Source organism: Hesperophylax consimilis, chromosome 13, assembly GCF_061612785.1.
Source record: "Hesperophylax consimilis isolate HC1 chromosome 13, BYU_Hcon_1.0, whole genome shotgun sequence".
Lineage (NCBI taxonomy): Eukaryota > Metazoa > Arthropoda > Insecta > Trichoptera > Limnephilidae > Hesperophylax > Hesperophylax consimilis.
Window position 1 is genome coordinate 24,244,540 of NC_142848.1, and position 23,754 is coordinate 24,268,293.

General features: G+C 33.4%; 1 protein-coding gene across 2 annotated transcripts in view; it reads right to left on the reverse strand.

The window, feature by feature from the left end:
• Window positions 1–13,654: 13,654 nt before the first annotated feature.
• Window positions 13,655–23,754, reverse strand: part of Nedd4 (E3 ubiquitin-protein ligase Nedd4) — a 48,500-nt gene continuing 38,400 nt past the window's right edge. For both annotated transcript variants that reach the window (XM_089638901.1, XM_089638902.1), the window contains 10 exons: window positions 23,442–23,540; window positions 22,765–22,935; window positions 21,343–21,467; window positions 20,591–20,732; window positions 20,022–20,231; window positions 19,290–19,396; window positions 18,682–18,815; window positions 17,799–18,027; window positions 17,232–17,401; window positions 13,655–15,438 (listed from right to left, as the gene is read on the reverse strand). In XM_089638901.1, coding sequence (XP_089495027.1) covers window positions 15,336–15,438; window positions 17,232–17,401; window positions 17,799–18,027; window positions 18,682–18,815; window positions 19,290–19,396; window positions 20,022–20,231; window positions 20,591–20,732; window positions 21,343–21,467; window positions 22,765–22,935; window positions 23,442–23,540 — 1,490 coding nt within the window. In that variant the 3' untranslated portion in view covers window positions 13,655–15,335. The remainder of the gene's footprint in view (window positions 15,439–17,231; window positions 17,402–17,798; window positions 18,028–18,681; window positions 18,816–19,289; window positions 19,397–20,021; window positions 20,232–20,590; window positions 20,733–21,342; window positions 21,468–22,764; window positions 22,936–23,441; window positions 23,541–23,754) is intronic.

A 23,754-nucleotide genomic window follows, 5' to 3' on the forward strand; every position in this document is an offset into this window, starting at 1 on the left:
AAACGTTTACAAGTGGATGCCATCTACACGGATTTTTGCAAAGCATTTGACCAGTTAAATCAATCATTACTCATCAAGAAGCTGGAAACGTTTGGCATAAATGGAAATACTTTGAAATGGTTCGAAAGTTACATTACAGAAAGAAAACTGCAAACGGTTGTAGGAGGGTACTCCGCGGATCTTTTTACTATAACGTCGGGGATTCCGCAGGGCTCGCATCTTGGACCTTTGCTGTTTTTAATCTTTATCAACGACATAGTTTTAAGAATAAAAACATCAAAATATCCCCTGTTTGCCGATGACCTTAAGTTGTACAAAAAAATTACATCATTAGAAGATTGAACCGATTTGCAAAAAGACTTCAAATTGTTCATCAAAATGTTTTAAAAGTACAGAATTAACTTTAACATTATATAAATCAATTGTGCGAAGTATTCTCGAATACGCATCAACAATTTGGTCTCCCAATTATGAGATTCATAATTATAGGATTGAATCCATACAAATAAAAACTAACCCGTGTAATTGCTTATCGTGAAGGTTTATCTGGTCAATTCGGAACATATAATGACCGAATTTTGCACTATAAACTACACTCACTGACAGCCAGACGTAAACTTTCTGATGTACTGCTTCTACACAAAATTATACATGCATCAGTTGATACACCAAACATTTTATCCCAAATTAACATCAATATACCTTCTAGAAAATCAACAAGGAGGATAAGAGACATATTCTATATTAAAGCCTACCACACAAATACAGGATATTTCTCCCCTGTACAACGAACATTAAGAAATTATAACATTATACATGGCTCTAATAATGAAATAGACATTTTTAATGACCAATTTAAAAAAAAACGTATTACCATTAATCATATTAAGCTGATATTGTGACGAAGCCCTTTGTTTAAAGAGAAGCAATATTGTACCTACCTAATCAGTGTCTCACCATTACATGTGTGACAATAACAGATCGTTTATGAACATATTTGTATTTACCTTTTACCCATTGTTATTTGTCATTTACTTCTGCATATTTAGCTTTTGTTATTACTATAATTTTTGGTATTATTATCTATTTAAACATCCATGTATGTAAATTTTTGGGCACCATGCCTGTTTTATGTAGGTACTTAAATAAAAATAAAATAAGTTAAGTTGTTTGTTGAAAAATTGAACAACAGTTTAACCCTCCCAAACCAGAGGAGGTAATACACATCTCTAAGTTGTTTTCTGCGTAACATACTCTATAATTTAGATAATCCTAGAAAAACTATTCGTAATCAACCTGCATAAATAAAATTATTCCGTAATTATTTTTTTAAAGATATTAAATAATATCTATTCAATCCCGACGAAATTACTCTCCCTTCCCACAGCGGCTCCCCATTACCTTAAAAAAATCCTCGCCACAAACAAGGGGCGAGTGCAGATGTTAAAAATACATTTTACTGGAAAGGGCTACAATAATATGTATTTATCCAATGTATATAAACCCTAGTTTAAGACAAAAATTGTACCAGTCTGAAGATGGCCCTAACAGGTTGAAACCGGTCACGGTCAAATAAAAACAAGTGGAAAAAAGTTTAAAATTGTGTTCTTTATATATATTTATAATGGAATTGCACCACGAAATAACAGTTTCAAATATTAAAATATTAATATGTATTTGTTTTACGCTCCATTTTGTATCTCTTTTAGCATTTTGCATTTCAGGAGAAGATGGACTATGTCCAGTTATAACTGTATCTACAAAATAAAAATGGTAAATGATATTTGAGTTTTACTGGAAAGGGCAAAAGAAATATTAAGAGACACAATAAGGAAGTTGAGTCCATTTTTTGTTTTTTTTTTTATCAATGTTCGCATTCAAACTTAAATACAAGTATTATTTTTTTTTTTTAAGTTTGTTTTCATAGTTAAATTAATTCTCAAAGCTTAAATTTTATTAAGCCCGCCAAAACGAGCGGAATCCGAGCGGTAAGAGGCGGGGTGTGGGTGTGACGTCATTCAAACTGTGAGAACCACGTCGCTTAAACATTTTGTATGGAAAAAAATTTAATTCTTCAATAAGGAATTCCAGTAATTTTTTTACCAATGTTAACCGTCTATTAGAATTGATGTTATTAAAAAAAAAAAAAAAAAAATGATTAAGATTTCATAGTTAAATTAATATTTTAAGTTAGAATATTTGCTTCTCCCGCCCGGCACGGTATTGAAGACGCTATTTGTTGACCGCCGCGCAGAAAAGTACAGACCAAAAGTAAAATAACGGTTTACAGCCCAGTTCACTGTGAGACTTTTCTGCGCGGCAGCCTGAAGTGTATCACATGTAATGTGACATGCATAATAATAAAAACTTCTAAGCGATGCAATAAACAACATACATATTATTATAAAGCACTATACGAATATGTATCTTTGGAAATCCATTTCATATAATAATAACAACAAATACCTACATATATTTGACAATAGATGGGAGCTATTTTTTTCACATAGATCCTATTGACAAAGGGGTTTCTCCGGGAATGCAGCTGGTTTTCAGCAGTGCCTTATTATATGGTAAACAAAAGATGAAATATTTAAAAGCCATCACCACATTATAATTATATTATAATGAGTAGAGAATAATTATCATATCATGCGAAATCAATAAATATACCTGGTAAATGTCAGATGGGTAGAATTCGCAATGATTATTATACTGTAAAAATGTATTATATTTATCGTAACGTACAAATGAACACAATTAATAATTTGATATACTTACTTGAAAGCTTTAACTCCACAACCGGCTGTGATTTGGCCCAAATAAACGTTTGGCCTATACACCTCTCTCATCTAAACCGACCATCTCTCATGTAATAGAAAGAGATGCACCATAAACATTGCGGTGACGCGTTCTACGTACAGCCACGATACAATACATGTGACGTCAGAATTCTTTCGACCAATCGTGGAGCGTATTCAGTTTATTGCTATTTAATGCTTTTTCAAGAACGTTTAACTAATTCTAAGAATAATAATATAGAAATATTTATCTATTTAGAATCAATATTTTTTGATCTACATGAACATATTTTTTATAAGTCAAAATATTTTTCACTCAACTTCCTTATTGCTCCGCATTACTTGGGGGACCTTAGTGACCCCATTTTTACATTCAAGTACGTAATGGTTAAAAACAATAATATTTTAACCTGAAAAAAAATACTCTTTTACGACTTTTTTTACATTCATTTTTTAGTTTTTGCTGTCAATCAGTAAAAATCAACCTGTAAAAACTAAGTTTTTTTACAATAAGGTATTTTAAAACTTTTTTTTGGTTTGGCTGAGGATTGAACCTTCCTACCCAGGAACTGGAGCCGAAAACTCTACCATCCTCGCCAAATGCCGATTGGGTAGAACCGACGTTTATTTCATATTTTAACTGCTTTAATGTCATCCGATTTCAGAGAAATGCGCATATCTCCGCGTGTGTGTATGTGATTGCCACCAAAAGTTGATTGAATGCATTGTCATCGAAAACGAGTCTATATGTCAAGTTTTAGCTAGATCGGATATCGGGAAGTGGGTTATTTTGCGCTTCCAAAATTTGCATTCATTCATTACCGAAAACTAAAGTGAAATTCAAATAAACGTATTTAATAATGTTCTAAAAATCAAATGGTGTTGTGGCGGTTCCTATTGCATATATCACCACGCTAGCGCATCTGTGGCTTGCACACTGATTGCAGACCCAGCTTCATTCCATTTATAAAATATATTATTATTAAAAACTAGTACTTACAGGTGAAATGATATTCCATTTGTTTTGAAGTTCACTTGGCGTGTCGCATTTTCAAAAAGTTGCACTGAACAAGATGGCATTTTTAATAAAACGAAGACGAGCTGTACTCGTCAAAAACACAAACTCGACTAAACGAACGAAATCTTTACATATTTAAATCACGCTCAGTAGACCATGATCCGTCGACAGTCGGGCATCCCTCATAGCATATCTCCTTATATTTTATTATCTTTGTATTTGTTATATCTCTGCTTACTTGCAGATTTCTGTGTTAGGAACTCTTTGATAAAGTAAAAGGTTCTTTACTATAATTGCGTTTATTTACGTTACAATAAATAAGTCTGGATTTAGCTACACTGTTCATTACCCGAGCGTTGGTAATTCTCTGTTTCTAGAAGCTTGTTGTCTGGCAATAATATCCCACAGGCAATTGCTACACTCTAGCGACATCTGTCGGACTCTGGAGTAAGCTTTATGACTGGTGCCATCTATCGCTTGAAAACCCAACTTATTACCAAACATCACAGTATTCGATAAACTAATCCGTGATTTGTCGAGTCCGTATTCAATACCTTCCTTCACAAGGTAATAAGGGTCATTCACACAATATACCTTTCACATCGTTAGGTATACAAGCAAAAAATGTGTTATAACTCTCGGTGCAGTGGGTTAAAAAACGTATTGTTAACAAAATGTCTGAAGAATGAGTTTGTGAATTGCTTGTAAAGTTTGTCTGTTTTACATACATTACATATGCAAAATTACATACATACTACAATATTAACCTGTTATATTTCATCAAACATATTGATATTTACCACAAAAAATGGTTATGCTCTAATTTCAGATCTTAGATTATAAAAATAAGTACATTCAGTGTGTGCTGTCAAGTGTGAAGGGTGAATTCCTCAACCTAATCTATACGTGATCCATCGGCAGTTATACCCGTAAGTGGATTTTGCATATCATGTGATCCATGAATTTTCAATAAAACTTTCTGCGTGATAAGATAGATTGAGTTAACCGGTTCGCTGCCACAAAATTTTGAGGCTGTAAACAAACTAAACTGTTTAACCAATCGGGGACGGCGGCAGTCGACTTGTTAACTTTACTTTGCTGACATCATAGATCTATCGATGTGCAAATTTACCCAACAGACACTACATTAATATATTTCAATTGAGGTGCCGCCATACGCACTAAAGATATACGGGGTTGGAACGGAATTCGTTAAATTAAGTTGTACATAATTGAAGTGATAAAGTCAAGACATTACAAAAAAAGGAACACAGATAATTCCGATTTACAAATAACCTAACAGTATTTGATTTCCTCCTACTACCGTTAATAGATGTGAAAAATGTTGTTTGTGCCATGACGGAGGACTTAGCCAGACGAGGAATTGAACCCGAGACATCTGGGAGGATCTGAAACTTTGGACCACTCAAAAACTAACCGATCATAATACAAAAAATTCAATAATGAAACCCATCATAAAATATGTATGTGTTTTCAATTTAATTTATTTCATATATTAAAAATGGACAGTATAATATAATTGAAATAATTTGATAATAATATAAATATTTTTTATCATAATAATAAACTTAGATCAGTATTGCTAAATAACTTTAAGGAATTTTAGTGTTTAAATAGAGTCTATGAATTGGACGAAAACATTAACATTTGTTACAGAATTTGTCTTCAAATTGAAAAGTTGAGGGGTGAAGTATTAGCGATGTAAAGAGGAAAGTGAAGCTGAGAAATTCATTCCATTCAATCAGAAAACATTATCATTCACTTTCCAAACTAATAAAGCTAACAATTATTTGATTTCACATGTGTATTTTGTTAAACAAAAGATCAGAACAAAATACAAATTCCTTTGTACAATATCATATCCTTAAAATATATTCAATGCTTCAAATAATGGTTTAAATAATAATATAATTGGAAAGAATGAATAAACAAATAAAATTATGAATTATCTACAGGTGATTATAATTTATATTATTTACACTGTAATCTCAGAATCACTCGAAAATGTTCAGATTCCATTTATCCTTAACAAATTATAGTTCTAGCATAGGCACTTAATTAATGTCAAACATTAAAACAATTGTGTATTTCTTTCCATTTTACACACAACATACAATGCTTATCCGCCAGGGCTTGGCAGAAACGCATTCTGTAATAAAATTACTGTTGCAATCAGTTTTGTGGCATTCGCTAAATTAATACATAATACAACAATAAACAAATTAAATACCTTTTTACATCCGTATACATATTAGTTAACTTCAAAAGCAGTATAAGTAAAATGATGAGACGTTTTAAGCTACATCACATCTGATGACCACCAAATTGACCATCAGCGTCATCTTGCATTTTTTCACTCTAATTTTTTTTACATTTTAAAGGGTCCCCGTTAAATGCAGATTCCCGACTGATTTCAGCTTTTGATTGGCTGACACGCACATCAACATAACCGTTATGCTTGACAGCTGAATACAATTTGAAAAGCTAAAACAGAGCGATTATAGATGTATAACGGGGATCGTTCACAAATGACAAAATAACTATTGTCTCTTTACATAAAGGCTACCTGAAATCTTTTGATGCAGAGGAAAAGTTAGTGATACATTTAAAGGGTAATTAAAAAATATATGTGTAACATTTAACATACAGAGAAGAAGGTAATATTGATAAAATATCAACACATACCATGTTTAAAAGAAATCATTTCGCTGAGATCAGAGTAAAACACAACCAAACAAAACGTCCAAAATCTAGTGCCTTTTTACAAATTATAGATAGATTTCTCTCCATTTCTAGAGTATTGAAAGATTTCAAATTCGTGTTACATGATTATAATAATTATTATTCAATACTTATAATTTGATGATTAGAGCAACTTAAAGATTTTTTATTCGGTCGAGGAAGGATTTCTAAAGCATTCAGCAATTTTTTAAAAACTTTTTATCATGTTTACAGAACCACAGCTTTTAAAAAAATAGTAACATTTTACTATTTAGAAAAGTGGTCTTTATTGACGTTTGAACAAATACAATGTTTTTGTTAAGTCAGTTATCCTTTTTTATTCTACATGTGAGCTGTCAAAAGAATTTTGAACAAATACAATGTTTTTGTTAAGTCAGTTATCCTTTTTTATTCTACATGTGAGCTGTCAAAAGAATTTTTCCAAATATAGGCAAAAATGAGTCAAATAATAAATGATTAGTTCACAATTCCGTTAAAACAACTGAGATCGTCCATATCGTCAGTTTTAAAATATCAAAAGCCGACCCAGTATCAAAAAAAAAAAAACCTGTGTCGAGTTTTATATAAATAAATAAATGGCAAAGCAAATCAGATTAATTTCAAAAATAAACTCAATTTTTTTTAGGTATTTCCACAGACATATGAATATATAGACTAGAAATTAAAGGTGAGGGGTAAAATCAACTGTTGAAGAACGAAGGGGGTAAAGCTGACTGTGATTCGTCAATAAATCAATCTGACAGTATATAGGCATCTCGCATTATAATATCACCATTTAGTTCTTAAAAGTAAAATCTGCTTTTGAATGAATAGACATTTTTACATGGGAGCGCAAATTACTCGCCACGTTATGAACAAATTTGCGAAGTCCAAATTCGGCAAAAAAAATTTCTTCTATTTTCAGAGTCGAATATTTTGTTTACGTATTTAGTTAAGACACTTTTATAAGTGTTCATAATTTACTTCCCAGTAACAACGATGCGCACACTTGAGAATCGCTACATTCGACCAATGTTGGCTCGATGTGATAGTATATGTTTCTACAACTGATTCACATTATACGACGTGAATAAGCTTAAAATGATGCTTACATATGGAATGTAATACGACAATTGGGTTTATTCTCTTTTTCACATCTATTTTTACAAGTTTTCATATCACAAGCCACTATTTTGCCGTGTTATTTCATAAAATGCCTCGACCATAGCTCGACGCTAGTTCGAACAAGAATGATGACGTCACATTCTCAAGATTCACGGGAAGCCATACGCGAGCCCAGCCGGCTCCAATGGAACCGGTATGGGTAGTGGGGAATAATACGCTTTTAATCACTTAGGGCAGGTCTACTAATATTCATATGTCTATGGGTATTTCCATTTTTAATTACAAAAATTATTGCCATTAATTTTTCCAAGCCAATAAAGAACGCTCATTGACAACATTCTACCGAGCATAAATAATGTTTTTAATTTTTAGAAAATTTTGATTTTTTTATGTTTGAAAGTTTTTTCCAAAGCTATTAAATATTTTATTTTAGAAAAAAGTTTAATAATACCATGGCAAATTTTTTCCAATAATTAATACATTTTGGACCAAAAACTTTTATTTTAAATTCTGTACCTATTATTGAATCCTGTTAGCTTATTTAAAATTAATAAGAGAACTCACACTTGTAGTTGAGCAAACTCTGTAAAATTTTAGACACAGCAAATCAATTAGTCTTTTTTTTTACTTAAATACTATTTTTTACACCGGTTATGTAAATTATTTAATAACTAAACCATTTATACTCGGCTAAATGTTGTGGATTTATGAACACAAAACGAAAACATCATTTGTTTCACTGATTCACAGTACATTAAAGTACAAAATAAGAAATGCCAACTACATTCAATAAGTTAGTTATAAGTGGTTATTTTCTTGAGAAACTTCAGAAAAAATGCTTAAATATTTTCTTTAAATCTTCAGTTATGATTTCTAATTTCCTTGAAATGTTCAGTTATAACTGTTTGTTTTTGTTAAATCTTCAGTTAAAAGTGCTTTTATACATTAAATTTTCAGTCATTAGTGATTATTTTCTTTAAATCTTCAGTAAATAGTGCTTATTTTCAAAAAATCTTCAGTAAAAGTGATTAATTTCCTTGAATCTTCAGTTGTAAATGTTCATAATCCACTCGAACGACGGGTGCTCAGTTTTCGATTTGGTTATTCGATTAAATTAATGTCATTCCTCAAAATATTAATAATGGAAACATACAAGAACAGCTTACTGCGGTTTAAAGCCAATGAATCCACCCAGATTTCCCCGTTTATCCTATATTTTAAGGTTCTATAAATTTGGCACATTATGGCAAGCGATCGCTCAAGACGTTTTGCAAACTGGCCATAATATGCCAAAAATTGTTCGAGTGGTTAGTAATGGTTTTTTAAATCTTTATATTTATTATAAAAGCACAAATGTATTTCTCTTTCCTATGTCTTAAAATATCAAATGAGAGAACCTGCTGCCAAATGTAACCATGTTACCAACATTCTCTATATGTATATGTAATTGAAATATTATAGAAGAATTATTAAAGACAATGCCAGTAGAAGATTAGAACCTTTTAGAATGGTGCAGTAGAAGAAAAACTTCAAGATAAAGAGCGGTTGCCTCTAGACTAAGTTGAAACACGGTAGCATCCAGGCGGTAGCATAAATAATAAAACTCTCCCATGAAAACAGTGGAGTCATCCAATCCGTAAAAATGGGTTTCTAACAACAAAAAATACTTTAAAACTTGTTGTTTCCGCTAACTTTCTAGCTGACAGTACTGCAATTTTGTTGGGATGTTTCAAACTCCATCACATTTGGTGACCAAGACCCGCCCTAAGGAGCTAGCAGCACTGATCCCTGGTGCACCAGTGCACATGCGTGCACCTCAACGGACACGAGCGGAACACTCGTTAACAGTTGATGTTGGCTTTATGAAAATGGGTCTTTTCTTCCGACTCCTTTTTGTATAAGTTGGCTCGTATGTGGAACTAGCTACCGATATCTGTTTGTCTAGATTTGTGCAATCCAGGCCTATTCAAAACCCGCATTAATATATCCCTTCTTACAGCCCCTACCTTAACCCGTCCCATAATGCTGCCCAACCAGATCGCGACATAGTTCCCCTGTTTTTACAATGTACAAACAGGAGCGCTCTTGGGAGGTGTCACATAAAAAAATAAATCAAATCGACAATCAGCACCATTTTGAATTTTTGATATTTGAACAATACCGGTTAAACTAGTTTAATGCCCATTTTAGTTTTTGATTTATTTGCAGTCAGCTGTCCAGCATAATTGTCATGAGATTATGAACATTGGCATTATAATGGAACTATTTGTGGTCAACTGTTAAGCATAAAGGTCATGTCGTTATGAGAATCGGCGTATAACGGATCTATTTGCCGTCAGCTCTCGAGAACAATGGTCATGTTATTATGAGAATCAGAATATAGCGGATCTATTTGCCGTCAGCTGTTCAGCATAGTGGTCATGTTGTTAAGAGAATCGGCATGTAACGGATGTATTTGCTGCCAGCTCTCCAGCACAATGGTCAGGTTGTAATGAGAATCGGCGTATAGTGAATTTTGAAACACCCCAACCAAAGACTTATTTTGTAAATAGACATAACTGAAATACCTAACTAGTTCTTAAGAAGAGACACAAATAAATCAAAGAAAATTCCCATTCGTTCCCAAATGTACAAGACTTTCACACAATCATCTGAACATGCCACTAATGTTTGTCAGTTGTGCCTCTTCTAAGATTTTTTTCCCTATATGTTACACAGCGCTAAGACTACCACAATTTCAATTCCAACTTCAATATTATAAATGAAACAAATAAATATGTACAACTTTATCACACTAATTAGTTTACTTTAAGATTTGTCTTTCATCCTATTGGTTCTACAAACAGATTGTGATTTTTTGTTGTTGTTGACCTTTTCAAAATTAAATAAAAACAGTAGGTACTTAAAATTTCTTCAAAAATAATTTATCATTACAAAATGCAATGGTACGGCTTACCGAAGTTAAAGCCAGCTATCGATCTCAATGGTCAATTAAAATCCATTAAACAATTCTTACTGCATACATAAATATAATATGAGGGGGTACCCAAAAGAAACCGAACTGATGTTGGGGGGCTTAGTTTTTGTAGTACCGGGTTCTGCCGGAAGAACCGTGTACAGCTATCTTTCCTCAGTCGTCGTCCATTTTTGAGAACCAAAAATGTTTGTGGTTCTCAAATGAAGAACAAACTCTGAATGGATGACTCCTCTCACATCGAAAAAACAAATCAGCATTGTCTTGAAGTTTGATCTCACTTGACGAGCTTGGGGAGAGGTGAATTTGCAGTCTTCCATTGTATTGTCGCTTTGTTTCATCCATAGCACCATGATTCATCACCTGTGACGACCTTGGATAAAAATTTTAGTTCATTTGGAACTCTATTCACGAAAATCAGCCATCTCAAAAATGACAAGCACACAAAACAACAGTCACCAAAAAATTCACACCAGCCGAAAGGACGACTTCTCCAGTGCAGTGTTTGGCATACTGACTGGGGAAAGGTAGCTGTACACAGTTCTACCGGCAGAACCCGGTACTACAAATACTAACCCCCCCCGCAACTTAGGTTACGTTTCTTTTGGGTACCCCCTCGTATATACAGGCTCATACGACCAACGTTTAAACATGTTTCAAAACAGCTCTAAATGCCTATTTATGGCAATGTCAAATGTAGCGGGAGTTCAAACACCTTAACCTTAACTGAGCAGTTATTCGCCGAAAAAGTTGTAAGCAAAGTCGTCATAAAAGAGACTGTGTATAAAAATTATTAAAATATTCTTTAACATAACTTCAGGGGGTATTTACCAAAACTGTTAAGTAACTACTTATCGAGTAACTTTAATCATAGGATTAACATGGCAGTAAAAACAGACATTTACTTGATGGGTAGCATTACTCGTAGATGGTGAAACAGATTATATACACTACTCAACAAGTAGCACTAATCAGCAGTTTACTAGAGGTAGTGAAATACCCCCTTCAATCATTAATTTGTAACAAAACAGTGATGGTAAATATAATTTAGCAAATAAATGATTTCATAACAATTTAAAAAAAAAAAAAAATTGCACAATAATACACGGAGATGCAAACCCAACATTATTCAAAATTGACTATTTTACAGGATATAAAAAAAAACGACAGCAAGTTGAAGCATTTGAAATTATTTGAACGATATTGTAACGAACCAATCTCCATGCATCTAAAAAATCTGATTAAACTTCTAATGATATATGTACAACTGTTGTCGTTGTCAAATGGAATTTCAGGATAATGAGGTGTTGTAGGATATATCATTGTGATGATGGATTGACATCAGTGTGATGCTATTTGATTCTAAATTAAATTACTCGCAGTAATAATTAAGGAACTTTAAGTTTCGAGCATACATTCTAACAGTCGGTCAATGACCATTTTCTATGCTAGAGTAATAGGATTAAAAAAAAAATTCCACCTAAATGCAAACATATATATTGTTTTTGATAAACTTTCGATTGCAAAGTGAAAAAAGTCACTGACCAGACTATTCTTTTTACTATAAAAAAAGTTACGTCCTTATTTGTAATAAGAGATAAGTTCAACAAGCCTCCTTTTATTAGAGCTAAAGAATAATTCATTTAAACAGTACAGTGCGGAAATGTTATTTTTTAATATGGCAACATATAGTAACTATCCGAAACAAAAATAAAACATTATTTATCTTACTTTAACTATTGAAAAAGATTGATGTATTTTATCAGAAGTCTCAAAATCGATTATAAACCGAGGTATCTATTTTCCGATGCAGTAAAAATTCTCAAAAAATAGTGAGCTCCTCAATGACGTTACAATATATATAGAAGTGCTGTAGAAATGTAGAAGTGGCAAGCAAAAAGTATGTCAATTGTAGTTCTTTCAATTTCGTAGTTTTTGTACTAACGGCACTGACTTGATCACTTAACACCTCAAAATCCCAGGCCTGTACTCTAGTCAGCCTTTAGGTACTATTCGACCCAACTTTTAAATCTCCGCTCGGTCCTATCGTTTAATTTGTTCATACACATATATTCTATGAATGTCTATCTTTTTCAAACATGAACAATGTTTGAATTGAGAATTTACTGGAAACATTAGAGTGTTTCTCAGCTCGTCTGCCATGATAAGCCGGGTCGGTAAGCATTCGACATAAACCGAGTGCTGTAAGACCCTATGCAGAAAAGTAAGCTTGCGACAGAAGGTAACGGTACAATTGCTTACCGAACCCTGAGACAACGGGCTTACTTGCCACATTTTATCTTAATTTCGTGAGACATAACAAGTCTAAATGTATTGTAACGTCATTGGAGCTCTGAAATCATGAAAATTCTTTATTCCCGAATGTGAGGAGGTTAGTGCAGCCCCCTCCCATATTCGGGAATAGAGAATTTTCATGATGTACATTTAAGGTCGAAGCAGCTATTTTAAGCTAGCAACGTCAGTTACACCAAGAGCTGTGGAGCTTTAAAATATTCAATATTCTTTTAACTGTAAAAAAAGGTGCCGTATTAATAGATTACATATATGTAATTATTTATCAATAATTGTTCAATAAGAAAAAAAAGAGTGCCGAAATCTTAGGCAAAACCCAGTAAGCAATAAAATGAATATAATAATTATTAGTACAAGGTTTTGATTCAAGACAAAGAATTGTCATCTTCGTGTTTTATTTCCTGTATTAGAAAAAGCAAAATGACCTAATATTGCATTTACATAATGATCTTAAAGTGAATTGAAGAACAATATTGTACAAGAAGAGAGAATTTTAAAAATGAACTAGATTAAAAAATTGCGATTTTTTTTTACTAATAATTTGCCTAGCTTTTAGGAAATATATATTTTTTTAAATAAGTTATAATACATTCAAAAATATTTTAAAAGCTTCATATTTTTAATAATAACTAAGCATTATTTTATTGATTATTGTATGTTGTGTAATGAAGGACACACCAGTGCATTACGAAAAATATATAATTTTATTTATTTACAAATTTCACACAAAGAAATCTATCTAAATATTACAATGGATAAAATAACAGATAATAAATACCTTCTATACACAAACAGGAATCTGTACAATTCGTATTCTATCATTAGAACGGCATTTAGAAATATATTAGTGACCAAATTATGGTACAGAACATTACAAATTCTGAGATTTAATTGAATATCTAACCTATAAATTGAAAAAAATATATCAAAGATTCAGTCCTGCTACTCCGAACATAAAAACATTTTTCTATTGATTTCCACATTTTAACATCTGATGTACAATCTCTAAATCTATTTATATAAAGTGTCTGTTTGTTTGTGGCGGGTGGCATGGATTTGTTTTTTATACAAATCTACAGTTTTATTCCGATATTGTAGAAAAAAATTTGGCAGTCTTGACCTTCAAACAAGAGGAATATCACTGTACACATGAAATTTCGAAAAACTTTGTGAAAAGCCCGGGCAACGCCGGGGACTTCAGCTAGTACCTTATAATGGACGCCTTAACATTTTCTAGTTATCTTGGAGAGCCAACTCAACCTCAACACAGGCTTGTCCTAGTGAGGTTAAAAATTCTCACATAAAAAGAGATACAATGCAAAGAAACAATAAACAATTACAATATTAAAAAAAAAAAATTATTTGAAATTAAAAAGCGGAAATCAATACAAACACATATTCATATTAGTTGCATTCTCGATTTTATTTCGGTTTACAGCTCAGATTTTCAGTTAAATATTAGATTTTGTAATATTCCGTACAAGAATTGGTTGCTTGTTTGGAGTGTCGCTAAGCTGATGATTCTTCACTTCACCGGTATTTTAGCAAAAGACATTAATAAGTTTTAGAAACTTTATACACAAAATAAAACTTATATTAACTGCTCGTACAGATTGAAACGCATTTTGTTTTATTGTGATTTTTGATAGGATTTTTTTTATATTATGCCACGTTGCGCTATGACAAAAAAATTACTTTATTATTGTTTTTATAATTTAAAATTTGTTTTGCACTTATTTGTATGTATGTTCATTCATTTATACTTTTGGGATATGTGGGATTGCACTAACCTCCCCACATTCTGGAATAAAGAATTTATTATTGTTACTATCGCAGAGCCGTGAAAATATCACAGATACACAATCGTTCGCGACAAATCGGTATCATTTTTTAAAATGGCGATTAATCTAATTTTCTCTTGAAAATATTATAATAGGTAGGTACTTTACCGCTTTTTTGAATTTTTCAAACAAACGCTTCCAATTTTGAATATGACACTTAAATTCCAAGCAAATCTGAGTTCCAGAATTGAACAGGAGTTATAGACAGATAGACTGAGTCACAGCCGACATTAGTATCTTTAATTATAACAACAAACTAAGGAGATATATTTGCAAATAGAATAAGTAACATACGACATAGTAATGTGATCACAAATATACAAAGATGTCAAAATTACTAATAAGTTTTAATCAGCGCCCTCTAATGATAAGAATATGAAGCGTGCATTCCCTTCTGTAATATCAGAGTAAATATTATAAGGAGCAGGTTAGTGTATGTGTATGTTTGTGTATGTGTGTGTATGTGTATGTATGTGTGTGTATGTGTATGTGTTGATTAGAGATATATATGAATAAATAGTTCAGTCGACGCCGGCGAAGCCCTGCGAGCCCTCGATGGCTTTCACCAGTTTATCTCGCAGCTGCTGGTAGCTCTCGTACGGGGGTAGGTCCAGCCGGTTGAAGCTGGACAAGGAACACACAATCATTAGTCATGTAAAGAGTTAACTTGTAAATGGCTGGTTTCAGTGATTTGCCTGCAACACAAATGACAGAGTTACAAGGCATTGTGAGCAGCTGCAGTTGTTCAATAAGGGGTCTCGGGCTTTACCTAACACCCCACATTATTTTCAGACAAATTACTTCATAACCACTCGAGCGATGGATACCCAAATTTGGGTAGGTGATTTTTATGAATTATATGTGTCCATATTAATATTTGAAGGCATAATATTAATTACATCGAATGGCCGAATCGAAAATTGAACACTTGGTAAAATCCATCGCTCGTGTGGCTAAATAATACTATATAAAAATACAAACAATCGGGATCATATTTAGCAGCAAAGATACAAGATAATGTGCAATTGAAATGAAAACTATCATAAAGGTAATACTTAAAATACATAGAATGATTGACAGTGACCATTCAACATGTTTGACGTACTAGATATAATAAACGCCAAATATACATAAAAACACTACTAACGTACATTTTTGATCAAAAAACAAAATTTCAACAAACACTGATAGACCAGTTAGACGAGCATACGTACAAAACATAAAAACTCTGTTGATAAGCACAAGCTTTGGATAAAGACACCACAAATACCAGCCAATAAGAGCATTTCACAATCTTGCACTCGACATAAAAATTTTGGAAAACATTTAATTAAAAAATGGATTAAAGAACGAAAAAGGATGTATGTATTATAAAAAAGGATGTATGTACTATAAAAAAGGACGTATGTATTGCAAAAAAGGATGTATGTACAAAAAAAAGGATGTATGTATTACAAAAAAGGATGTGTGTATTATAAAAAATAATGTATATATTATAAAAAAGGATGTATGTGTTACAAAAAAAGGATGTATGTATTACAAAAAAGGATGTATGTGTTACAAAAAAGGATGTATGTACCTATTACAAAAAAGGATGTATGCATTACAAAAATTTACCTACATAGTACACATATCATACACAACCGGACTAATAATTAAATTCATATTGCTTAGTTTTTATAACTACATACTTAATTACTGTATTTTATTTTATTTCTTAATTTTTCATTTAAATTATAATTTTGCATAATTTCAGTACAATTCATTTTATTTACATACAATTTGTCACATAAAATTGTGAAATGGGGGCCTCAGCACACGTAATCTCCAAGTGAGGCTCACATTACCAATTAAAATTTTATAAAAAAATACAACTTTGTATAAAAAAAAAAATTATGCCTATAATTACTGCTATCTGTTGACCCGTTTGTAAATGGAGATAATCGCCTAGCATAATGATATATATATACCTACTTCTTCTTTCTTCTATGTACATAGCCAGGCACAAACACGTTTTATAAATGTTCTGTTTATGTCTCAAAGAAAATAAATCCATAAATGTAAAGAATGGAGAGATGGAAAATATGCAAATATTTGTATGTGGTCGACATGCGCCACAGTGCGTCGATTTTACTACTCGTTCTAGTGGTCCATAGCTTGGACAATGGAATGGTTTGCAGACCTACATGTTTCCTCCCTCCTACAACGTGGGTCTCTTCAAAACTCAGCTTGATTCCTTTCTTTCCTCATAAAGACCCTTTATATAGCATCCCCTAAAGATTTCCCTCATTGCCTCAAGGGTTTCCTCGTTGGAGGAGGTTTGATGATAGAATGTTATAAATGGGTGTAGATTAGACTAACAACTTGATATCTCAAATATCAGGTTGAGATCACTGCTGATATTGAGGCTTGCTTACCACGTGTGCGCCCTGGGGTAGTTGTCAGGGGTGCCCCACTTCTCCACGGTGAAGAGTTGCGGCCCGTTGGAGCCGTACAGCTCCTTGAACCCATTCATCGGCACCCGGGATGTGCCCGTCACAAACTGCAGCAGGCGAGATCTCATCTCGTTGGAGAATGACAGAACCACCTGGAAAACATTAAAAATCAACATGAATGACATGTATTCCTTCCTCCTGTTACATGGGTCTCTTCAAGACCCATGTTCACTCCTTTCTCTCCTCAAAATGACCCTCTACACCGCGTCCCCAAAGATGATACAGGCCCTGAGGGAATTTATCCTAGTATCCCTTAGAGAGATTATATTGTAGTATCCCTTAGAGAGAGTGTATAGAACTCTACTTTCACTTTAAATTAAGGTAAAAGGGTTTATGACAGTAGCAGGAGAAAAAGAGTGCTAACCCCCAGAACCTCGTAACAACAAGGTGGTTGGTAGTATCCCTTAGAGAGAGTGTAGTAGAACTCTACTTTCACTTTATATTAAGGTAACAGGATATATGACAGTAGCAAGAATAAAGAGCGCTTACCCTCCAGAACCACTGCACGACGAGGTGGTTGGCATGGTAGTCTCCCTTATAGAGCGAGTTGGCACGCCAGTCGCGTACGTCGATGTGCTGGATGCCGCAAAGCAGCAGCTCCAGCTCATGCTCATCAAAGATCTTCAGCAGCGGCAGTGGCACCAGTCCGCCAAGCCCCTCCAGGAAGGCCGACATCTGCTCCTGCACGCGGCTTACAAATCTCCACTGGATCACCAGCCTGTCATACATTCAATACACAACTCTTACATATGACATACACAGGCATCGTGTCTGCATATTTTTCTGTTTATTTATTTATTTACGCCCTATTTCGGGGCTTTTGCATGTGAATATTAAGAAATATACATTATTTATTGTACACAACTGATTAAAAATACATTGAAAATACATAGTTTATGAGAAAGCAGTTAAAAGGAGCTATCAGCGGTATAATGCCGTTATAGGCAAAAAGGCAGCTGAAAATTTTCAATCCACATTCTGATTAACCTACTTTTTATTATATTAGGTTGGTAAAGGTCTCTTATATCAGAATGTAACCATTGAAAATTTCCAGATCTCTTTTTGCTTATGACGGCAGTATAGTAGTCCCGTAGAGAAGTCATAGTTCTGGCATATTCTGTCTTTTTCATTTTCATAAAAGAAGTGTGAAAAAGTTGTTGATGACATATGTACGACCTTTGTCTGGGACTACTAAATACCTTTATTGGTTGAAATAAAGATTTAATTCGAACGAGCCATAAGTAATAACAATGGTAAAAATATTTTACAAATTCGAATATGTAATGTTTGGGAAACATAACCTCAAGACAGCTTACAAAGATCAAGCTTCGAAACCCATAATAGGTAAGGTTAGGTTACAATTCTGACGTACCTGATGTATTCATCCTTATTAGAATTGTCAACTGCAATATTGGCACCGTTGGGTTTAAGTTCTCTCTGATTTGTTTTTCCAAATTGGTCTTCGTCTACACAGAATGTCACGTCTAATTCTGAAGGGTCGTTTTCCTAAAAAAAAAAGGATTAAGGCTTGGTAAATTGGTTGTTGGTAATTGGTTTAAGATAGGAAAATGCATCGCATTCATTTCGGGAGGCGATTTCACATAAAAAGATAAATTTAAAATTTCGAAGATTTTTTTAATTCAAAAGCCTGAAAATAAAATAATCCTCCTCAAAACAAAAGGAAATCAAAATTCACAAAAAGGCTTCAAGAAGAGCAAGTTGAATAAATGGATATTACTATTAGGTCTATACTATCATTTGAGTTGCAAAACGCACTCTAGAAGTTTATGCTATTTTCGAGACATTTGAGAAAAACCATTTGAACCGTTTTTTTTATTTATTCAATTTGTATTCTTTTTGTATTCAAGGAGTTCCAAACTGTTTTTCATGACTACCTCGAAATTAACAAACTGCGTGGGTTTTGCATCTCCAGAACTTAATATGCAATTTTTAATAAAAATATATGGGTAATTTTAGTACCTTTATCCACATGAGCGAATTGTAATATTCCCAATCCACTGATTCCATATCTTTTAAGTCTATAGATTTTCCTAACATCATTTTATAAAAAGGCCTAATGAAAAATGCTGAAACAAAAAATACAGAGGCCATTAGAAATGTTATAAAAAATACACCATTACAAAACAATAGAATTTAAAAAATAAGGGGAAATTTTTAGTGTACAAAATTAAACTGATATCTTGCTACAGTCAACTTTGCAGTTGTTGGGCAGAAGAAAGGGTGTGATTTATTGGTAGTTTTCTGACATTCCTTGATAACTTGTCACATTGCGTTCCGGATGGGGAATAGTTTTTATTTTTGATCGAACATAGATTTTTTGGAAAGAAAAAACTAATGGATTCTATAGATTATTCATTTGTTACTTCCTCCATTGGCAGCTTGCAAAGTTAACCGTTGTTTGATAAAAAGAGTCAGACATTTTGTCATTGGAAAAATAAATGTAATATTAAAAAACAAAGATGTTCTAGGTGCACTGTATAAAATAGTTTATGATCTTTTTTAATTTGACCACAACACAAATAGGCCGATTGAAGCTGATAAGCGGAACGACACTGCGTACGGGTGTCTCTGATTCAGAGACCCTGCAGAAAGCCCAGGATCTGAGAGACTCTAACTACCATGTGACACCACAATCGTAGATGATCCTGCATTTTGAGGTCTGAGATTCAGAAGAAATAGAGATGATCTTACCGTCTAGCAGCTTCCCGTGGTACACAGCCATGCCGGCCACCCGGCCGATGAACTTGAAGTAGTTGAGGTGCTCCTCGTTGCACACGCCGCTGGCCGGGTTGATCTGCAGCGTGTAGTTGTCCATGGCCGAGTACTCAAACAGGCCGTAGTATGGGTTGAACATCTCCTTCGACAGCAGGAAGAACCACTCACGGGCCAGACCGCCGTAATCTACAAAAAAAACTTATTTATCAATACAAAATCCTTTGCTCTCAAGTTAAAGAACTGTTGGTCATCTGTCTTCACCATTCGGGTCTAGACAATATAATATAATACCATGTCAGTTATAAACAAACATCTGTCAGATTATAAATTTATTTTCAAATATTCGCACTTAAGATTTTGATATTTTGGGAGAACTCTGCAGATTGAAAGATTCATGAATGCACAAACTTTGTCATTTATTTTATCCATTTTATTACTTCTTTACCTGAACTACAAGATATACAGTAAAATCGTCAAGTAAAGTTTTTCAATTGTAGAAATAAATAATATATTTTTTATATTTGCAAAAAATATACATTTCTTACCTAAACCAACTTCAGACTCAAATTCAACCCAGAGTTTGGTTTTGAGCAGGTCCAGGCGGCCCACGCAGCTGATAATTCTGTAGGAGTCCTCCAGGATGGAGCCTCTTCTCACCTTTATCTCAAATTTATTTGGTACATTACTCTGAAATAATAAAATAAAACAAAAAATCAATATCTCCTCTTCATGTTGTGGGCTGCATTCGTCTTACCTATGGTTTGGCCGGTGACCGGATAAATCATTACATCTTTAAAAAGTTATATAACGTCATGGAAAGTTATGAAACAAAAACTTTATTAACTGGGTTAAGTAGGTTAGGTTAGATTAGATTTTAAAAAAAAAAATCATCGTTTCTAATGACTTTATATTACTTTTTAAAAGTGTGTTGAATTGTCACTGTGTTGAGTTATCATGGAACCGTAAAGCTTTGACTAATTCAAAGTGTGTAAAGCTTTGACTAATTCACAGTGTGTAAAGCTTTGACTAATTCAAAGTGTGTAAAGCTTTGACTAATTCAAAGTGTGTAAAGCTTTGACTAATTCACAGTGTGTAAAGCTTTGACTAATTCAGAGTGTGTAAAGCTTTGACTAATTCACAGTGTGTAAAGCTTTGACTAATTCAGAGTGTGTAAAGCTTTGACTAATTCAGAGTGTGTAAAGCTTTGACTAATTCAAAGTGTGTAAAGCTTTGACTAATTCAAAGTGTGTAAAGCTTTGACTAGTTTAAACATTTTGTTGTAAAGTAGTGTACTCACAGGTTTACGTAATTGATTCTTTAGATATTCATATTTCCTTTTGTAATCTCGGGAGTAGGGCACGGCGGGCCCGGCGATCTGAGGGTTGGACATGCGCGGGTCTTCCCACTGCGTCGTTCGCGTATCTGAAAACAACACATCACACAACTTTATAATGTGGCGAGATGATGTATGAATGTAAATGAAGCATCCTAAGACAGAGATGTGTACAATTCTCTCTGGCTGCCCCTGCGTTGGTAATGGGGTGGTGGTCGGTTATTAATAACTGCAAAAATCATTCTAATAATTTCTCTCCGGCCTGTCGTCTTTGGGAATGCTGTGAGGAGGGTTTTTTTGAGGAAGTAGTTAATCTAAGTTATTCCAGAGCTGAGTTAAGTTGTAAAAACGACCACTTCTCAAGTGAAAATTAACAACCGGTGCCGAAAGGATCAATGATGCTAGTTCTTCAGAGCACCTTCAATTGAAATAATAACCAATCGAGCGATGGAGATTTCCGGAAGTTCAGTTTTCAGTTCAATTCGATTTAATTAATATCATACCTCCAAATATTCATACGGAACACATGAACTGCTTGCTGCGTAAGAAAAGTTTTCAAAGCAGACGTTTATACTTGAAAGAATGCGTTTGATTAAAATAAAATAAAAAAAATACAATTTCTTATTAAATACTCTAAAAATACATACATTAGAAGATAGACGTAAAATAAACGATTTAACGTTCTTATTCAAAATATTTAACTCTAAATTCGACTGTTGTGAACTCCTGCAACTTATAAACATACATACACCCACAGTAACAACATGACAAAATACAATATTCTACAGCAGCACACATAAGCGTAACTACATTGCCCACTCTCCGATACAACGACTTCACACCATGGGAAATCATTACTTGGGTGATGTTGACATATTCAATACCAACTTGGCAAGTTTTGTGGATCATTTAAAACATTTATTTCAACAATACTCCTAAACACATCATGTAAACCAACAAATAGCTGTAATTTTCTGTTTTTGTTTCTTGTGTTTGTATAACTTGTTACATAGCTTCTATCAAATGTAATTTTATTCTTATTTTTTATGTTTGAAAGTATTTGTCAAATTAAAATTATACTACCAACCATGTAAAAGCCCTCTGGGCGTTAAATAAATAAATAAATAAATATGGGAATCCATCATGGATTGCCCGTTTATGCAAAAGTTTTCAAAGCAGACGTTTATACTTGAAAGAATGCGTTTGATTCAATATGGGAATCCATCATGGAGCCCGTTTCTGCAAGTTTTTTCGGGTATTTTGGAGTCTTCCGATCAGAGGTGGTTACCAAACTTCACAGTGGAGCAAAAACCAAGTTTAATAAACTATACATTGTCTATATTCATCAAATGATAATAATAATAATCAAATAATATCACAACTCACTGTGATCTATAAAGAATATCCTCCCGTCGGAGTGCAGCCTCTCTTCCCAGCCTTCGGGCAGGGGTCCCAGCTGGTCCTCGGCCGTAACGGAGGAGGAGCGCCGCGAACCCCCGCGGGCTCCCTCGCCGCCTCCGCTCTCGCCACCACCGCTGGGCATGGGGGACGCTCGACCTAAAATAACCACAGACAATTTAATACTGTTATTAATTTTTTTAAATGTGGGTAGTTAAAGTTTGATAAATAATAAGAGAAAAAATTGAAAGCCACTGCATTGTTTAAATTGCTTTAAACGGCAAAATTTCCTGTAAAACCATAAGTTTTGTAAGTGGGTACCTACCTACTTAATTATAAACCATATATTTTATGCAACAATTTTTTAAAATTTCAATAGGAATTATACAATTCGTACAAAGAAATGTCACTATCTCAGTGACAATTCTTTTTTAAAACTTTCTTCAGGCAGGCAACATAATATTTTTTAAAAAAACAAATTAAAAAAGTCCAAATAAACAAAAAAAATTTGAAAAAAAAATCTTCATTGAACCATTTAAAACGGCCACCATCTTGAACCGGAAGCAGAATGTGTAAACAAATTTACAGACAAAATGCAAAACGGTCGAGTTGGTCGAAAACAGACAAGGCTCAGTCAATAAAATATTATTTAAAAATGTATTTACCTGTTCTGGGATCGACCCATGAGGTGGTTTTTTCATTGTGATCTATGAAGAACATTCTCCCGTTGGGCGCCAGCTGCATGGTCCACCCTGTTGGTAAGCCTGCAAAATTAATACCTATTCACTCTTCCAAACTTACTGGCAACTGAAGTTCACTGGCAATGTTGCTAAGCTGATAAATTACAAGTAAAAAATATGTGTTTTTTAACATAAATTTCAAATAATATCAATTTAATTTAAAAGTACCTACATAAAACCGTCAAGCAATTATTAATTTTCTACATAATAATTTTTGAAAGCATTTTCTAGCAGTCGA